Genomic DNA, 6,000 nt, shown 5'->3' with positions numbered 1-6,000 from the left:
GGCCATTATGAGGAAATCTACAGACTGGGTTTTTTGAAAGAAAAGAGAGATCCTAATGGCATCTGCCCCATCTCTCTTAAATCCCCAGGTCAGGGGGGCAGCCCCTTCGTGCAAATGGGTAGCTCCTTAACTACTCTGTCTAGATCTTGAAGGACTAGCACAGAACAAGCAACAGCCATCTGTTGGTCATGGTACCAGGGAGCTGGGAATCTGAGAAGTAAAGATCAGGATTCAGAGAAAAGTTTCACAGATTCATGTTTTCCTTCTTTGTTTCCTTTTCTTTTAGAGGACCTTCCTTGCATACAGCCATATGTAGATTAGAATCCCTCACAATGGCATCCACCATCCAGTCAAATACAAATCCAAGTCAGAATGTTGCTACTGCCATTTTTAGCCATTTCCCCAAGCTTCCACTTTCTGCATGACACACCCACAGTGCTTCCCAGGTCCAATTCCCACCCCCCACCCCCGCAATGTGAGGGGAAAGGCTCTGGTTCACAGCAGCAAATTCTATTTGTCTTTTTCTGTTGTTGGTTTAGGTAAAGGTAAAGGGACCCCTGACCATTAGGTCCAGTCGTGTCCGACTCTGGGGTTGCGATGCTCATCTCGCTTTATTGGCCGAGGGAGCCGGCGTACAGCTTCCGGGTCATGTGGCCAGCATGATGACTAAGCTGCTTCTGGCGAACCAGAGCAGCGCACGGAAACGCCGTTTACCTTCCCGCTGGAGCGTACCTATTTATCTACTTGCACTTTGATATGCTTTCGGACTGCTAGGTTGGCAGGAGCAGGAACTGAGCAACAGGAGCTCACCCCATCGCGGGGATTCAAACTGCCGCCCTTCTGTGGTTTAACCCACAGCGCCACCCGCATCCCTCTTTGTTGGTTTAGGACAACTCTAATTTATTCATATAAACAATATCTCTATGACACCACATGACTGAAGCTCTCTAGGAAGCGGGAATAAGAATATCTAGAATACAAATCTAAACTATAAAGAGACACTTACAATATAAAACATTGCACAGCACGATTTAAGCAAAAACTGAACCACAGAGAGAATTTTGAAGCAAGCCAATACTTAGGACTCAGCTAGATTGGTACAGCAAAAGCGGTTTATATGCGTTGTATATGCAGTATAACATTTTGCAGCCAGATGGCAATGTGGAGCCCCGTTTTCCACTACTGTTTTCTCTGTTTAAATTTACAACACATTTATCTGAAACGCTTCCTTGATGTGTCTCCATCCAGCCAAAGTTGAAAGTGCAACAGTGACACCTACTGGGTGCCCAGGGGTGATGGTTTAGGACCTTCCATTCCCTGATCTAGAGCCAGAGAAATGGGCTGGAACGGCAGACGTTCTGGTGCTAGCGGTGCACACAGACTCAGAATGAGTGCTTGATAAATGGCAGGCTTCTCTGAACCTCCCTGCAGAAACTGTTCAAGGATGCATGCTCAATAAACCATTCACTATGCAAACAAACAGAGGCTACAATAAAGGAGTTCTGATTCTGTTGACGCACATAGAGAGCAAAGGAGAAGAGGTTTTTGTCTCACTTCCCCATCCGAATGAAGCACTGTGCCCCTGACTCCCAGTCCACACACAACAATAATAAGCAGCTTCATCTTCCAGTAGGGCCCCCGTGATGGTCAGGGACATCACATTCCCCGATCGAGACCCAGAGAAACGGGCTGGAACGTCAGACGGTCGGGTGCTGGTGGTGTACATTATCCGTCGGGGTCTACTCCCAGGTTTTTTCTGTGCCCACCAAGGCTCGTTGCTGTCACCGATGTTTCCACTGTCAAACCTGCAAGACATGGTGCCACAAATTCTGGGTCCTTCAAAGTCTGTAACTGCTGGACACTGGGACCTGGAAGGAAGCAAGGCAGGGAACTGCTCAGCACATTAATCTACATCAAACATTTTGCAAAGTGCAGGGTTTTAGAGAACAGAAGATCACTGCTTTTGTTTCTACGCAGATTTGTCCCCATTCACCCAATGAATTTCCCTCACCAATGATGGCGATCAGGAATGTGACGAGAAACAAGGCCATGATGGTGAAAACTGCTGGGCTAGATTTTCTAAAGCAAAAGGAGATCCCATTGGCCTCTGCCCCATCTCTCTTAAATCCCCAGAGGTCAGGGGAGCAGCCCCTTCATGCAAATGTCTAGCTCCTTAACTACTGTAGAGGACTAACAGAAAAAGCAGCTGCCAACTCCTGGTCAGGACTTGGGACTGACAAACTGGATTCAGAATTTAAGCTTAGAATGTGCTATGGTTTTTTGGTTTTTTGCATTACTTTATTTTATAGGTCCCCCCTTACACACAGTGGCAGGCAGCGTCCTTTCCTTCATGATTAATCCAGGGGTGGACTAGTCTGTGTTTAGCTCAAGGCACTAAAAAGAATCCTGGCCTGATTGAAGGAATGGATCTGCAGAAAACATTTCAGCTCACGCCATGCCTGCAACAGCATGGCTGCATTTGCTAAAAATAATTCCCTGGACCAAGGGGTCAGGACGGGGAGCAACCCTTGAATTCAGTGAAGATGTTAGGGTTCAACACCCAAATCTGTTCTGTTGTTGTTTTTGTTGTTGTTGTCCCAGTGAGAACACTGGTTGGAATATATGAATCCCTGGTACAGAAAGCTGTTCTTCTCAATATGTTTAAGCAGTGATTTTTTCCTGAGGGGATGCAGGGGTATGCATACCCCTAAACATTTTATGAATCTTTGTAAAGGTAAAGGGACCCCTGACCATTAGGTCCAGTTGTGGCCGACTCTGGGGTTGTGGCGCTCATCTCGCTTTATTGGCCGAGGGAGCTGGCGTACATCTTCCGGGTCATGTGGCCAGCATGACTAAGCCGCTTCTGGCGAACCAGAGCAGCGCATGGAAATGCTGTTTACCTTCATGCCGGAGTGGTACCTATTTATCTACTTGCACTTTGACATGCTTTTGAACTGCTAGGTTGGCAGGAGCCGGAACCGAGCAATGGGAGCTCACCCCATCACGGGGATTCAAACCGCCAACCTTCTGATTGGCAAGTCCTAGGCTCTGTGGTTTAACCCACAGCGCCATCTGTGTCCCATGAATTTTTGTACTCTTGTCCATTTACTGTATTTATTTTTCCCAATTTCAACTATAAAATGGTGATTTTCTTGAGTCAAAATGAGAGTAATCCTAAACATTTTTTGAGAAAAATAGAACTGGCATTTTCTGAAGCAACTTTGTGCGGCCCAACACTCATCAAAGATTAGGGGAGAGGTCTAGCAGGGCAAAGCTTCCCTCTGAAGCTTCAGGCCCTGATGCTGTCCTTTGAGACTTTATGCCCTGCCGGTGGTGATATGAAGTATTAGCATTGGTAGTTTGCAAGCCATATATTCTTCCAATGCTTTCCTATCTACTGCAGGTTGAGATCCTTTTCTCTTTTTTTACTTTGTATGCATACATTTGGGGATTGGTATTCAGGATTTTAAAACACAGTGCTGGTGCAGACATCACTGAAACTTTGAAAGGCAGTTCAGATTCTGTTGATGTACACAGGGAGCAAAGGAGAGGAGGTTTTTGTCTCACTTCCCCAAATGAATGAAGCATAGTGCCAGTGACTCGCAGTCCACACAGCACAGTAATAAACAGCTTCGTCTTCCAGAAGGGCCCCCGTGATGGTCAGGGACATCACATTCCCTGAGCTAGATCCAGAGAAACGGGCTGGAACATCAGGCGGTCTGTTCCTGGTGGTGTACAACATCAGTCGATGTTTACTCTCGGCTTTTTTCTGCACCCACATAGGCTGGTTGCTGTCACTGATGCTCCCGCTCTCCAGTCGGCAAGACATGGTGACCGTCCCACCCGGAGCCACAAATTCTGGATCCTTCAAGTTCTGTAGCTGCTGGACACTGGGACCTGGAAAGGAACAATGCATTTCAATGTTTGGCAATTTAATTTACTATGTAGCATCACCAAATGTTCTGCAAGCTGTAGGGTTTTAGAGCACAGAGGACGCATGTTCTTTGCTTCAGAGAAAATGTATCCCATCCAAAAAGTGAATTCCCCTTACCAATGATGGACAGCAGGATTGAGTAGAGAAGCATAATGGGGAAATCTTCTGGGCTAGTTTTCTCTGAAGGAAAAGAAGATCTCATTCATATCTGCAAAGCATCTGTTAAATCCCCAGAGGTCAAGGGAGGAGCCCCTTTCATGCAAATGTGTAACTCCTTAACTATGGTCTCTAGATGCTGGAGGACTAGCTCAGAAAAAGCAACTGCAGTCTTGCTGACTGTGATATGCTCAGATACCTGGGAATCTGAGGAGTGGGAATCTGAATTCAGGGACTAAATTTTCATTTTAGAGCTCTTTCCTTGCGTACAGCAACAGGCAAACTTGTATTTTTCTTTCCAGCACCCCCTTGCCCTGCCAATCTCATATAAATCATTGGGGTGGTCTAGTTTCTGCTTAGCCCAAGGCATTTGCAGAATGAATCTAGGACAAAAGAACTCACGTCACACCATCTCTGAAATGTCTCCTGAGTTAGCTAAAAACAAAACTGGGACCAGAAGATCAGGCTCAGTTCATTAATGCATTGAATGCTGCCAGAGTTTAGCCCCCAAACCTGTTTTTGTTCCTAGGGTAGCACCAGAAAATATGAAGCCATGGGGGGGAACATATTTTGAACTTATTTAGACTGCATTTGCGTAAGGAACCGTATATAGCCCAACATTAAGGAGAACATCTACCAGGGCAAGTGTCCTTCAACTTTGGCACCTTGGCTTTGAGAGCAGAGAACAGGTTTGTAGCATGGAAAATGGAGACATGGATCCAGGTCAGGGAACAAGCATGAGAGCTGAGGGTGTTCTGTTCCAGTAACACCATAGACCCCTTTTGCTGTGGAGTAAGACACACACAAACAGTGCCTCTCCTTGTCGCTGATGAGTCTCCTTTAGAGAAGCAGGCTACTGAGAGCAAATCAGATTCTGAGCTGCCATCAACATCACCTCCTGAGACAGTGTGACACCAGCATTGCCACCAACAGACCTCAGAACCTCAACCCCCTTGGGTTGGGCTTCCCTGGTCCTGGGACTCTGGCTGCTTGCTGCTCTAAGAGTAGTACCTGACCTAATCTTGAAAAGGAAGGTGCAGGGAATGTGTCGCTTGTCGGATCAATGTCTCAGACCGAAGAAAGTAAGAAGATCCTGCTCAGTCACACCAATGACCCATCTAGTCTAACCTCCTGTTCTCACAGTGGTCAGAACCAAACTTTGCACCTGATTCCCTTGCACACCTGTGTTCATTGTAGCTGTGCCTTGCTTGGGCACCACTCTAATTTAAGAATTAAAGTCTTGGGCAGGAGCGTCAGCTTGGCCCCACAACCATTGGTGCGCAGAGCCATAGGTGCCATGCCCTGGCACCAAAATTTGTGGATGACCGGGCCCTGGGGAATTTTGTGGGTGATTAGGCGCCCAGGGAGTTGGCACCTATGGTATTGGGCATCAACCTACTGAGAGTTTGATTTCTCCAACTGGCAGCGAGGGCTAGGACAGAATTCAATATAGTACAGCGGCACCTTGGTTCTCAAACTTAATCAGTTCTGGGAGCCCTTTCGACTCCCAAAACTGCTCAAAAACCAAGGCATGGCTTCCGATTGGCTGCAGGAGCTTCCTGCACTCAAGCAGAAGTCACGTCGTATGTTTGGCTTCTGAAAAATGTTCGCAAACTGGAACACTTGCTTCCGGGTTTGCAGTGTTTGGGAGCCGATTTGTTTGGCAACTAAGCTGTTTCGGAACCAAGGTTTGACTGTACTGGCAAATTCAGGTTGCACAATAAAAGGTGGCTTGGAGTTCATGTTCAACCAACCAACTTCCTCCAAACATCAGAATTTCATGCAATGAGGAAGTTGATGAGAAAATGCACTGGGAAATGTGTTATAATTTGCTTTTGCAGCACAATATAATACAACCTTCCCGCAAACATAATAGAATGCATGATCAATAAACAGTAGATCTTGTTGAA

At 46.5% G+C, this 6,000-nt stretch overlaps 1 protein-coding gene across 1 annotated transcript; it reads right to left on the bottom strand.

The window, feature by feature from the left end:
* Positions 1–1,312: 1,312 nt before the first annotated feature.
* On the bottom strand, positions 1,313–4,114 carry LOC308464814 (uncharacterized protein). The gene is made up of 3 exons (XM_080984402.1): positions 4,052–4,114; positions 3,519–3,897; positions 1,313–1,868 (listed from the first exon to the last, which is right to left on the bottom strand). Exons 1-3 carry the CDS (start codon positions 4,083–4,085, stop codon positions 1,487–1,489), a joined length of 795 nt encoding a protein of 264 aa, XP_080840528.1. The 5' UTR covers positions 4,086–4,114; the 3' UTR covers positions 1,313–1,486.
* Positions 4,115–6,000: the final 1,886 nt, after the last annotated feature.

The sequence above is a fragment of the Podarcis pityusensis genome (assembly GCF_964106645.2).
Source record: "Podarcis pityusensis genome assembly, chromosome: 16".
In the NCBI taxonomy this organism is placed as follows: domain Eukaryota; kingdom Metazoa; phylum Chordata; class Lepidosauria; order Squamata; family Lacertidae; genus Podarcis; species Podarcis pityusensis.
Note: the sequence above shows the minus strand (reverse complement) of the source record. Positions and strands in the feature narration are given on the sequence as shown.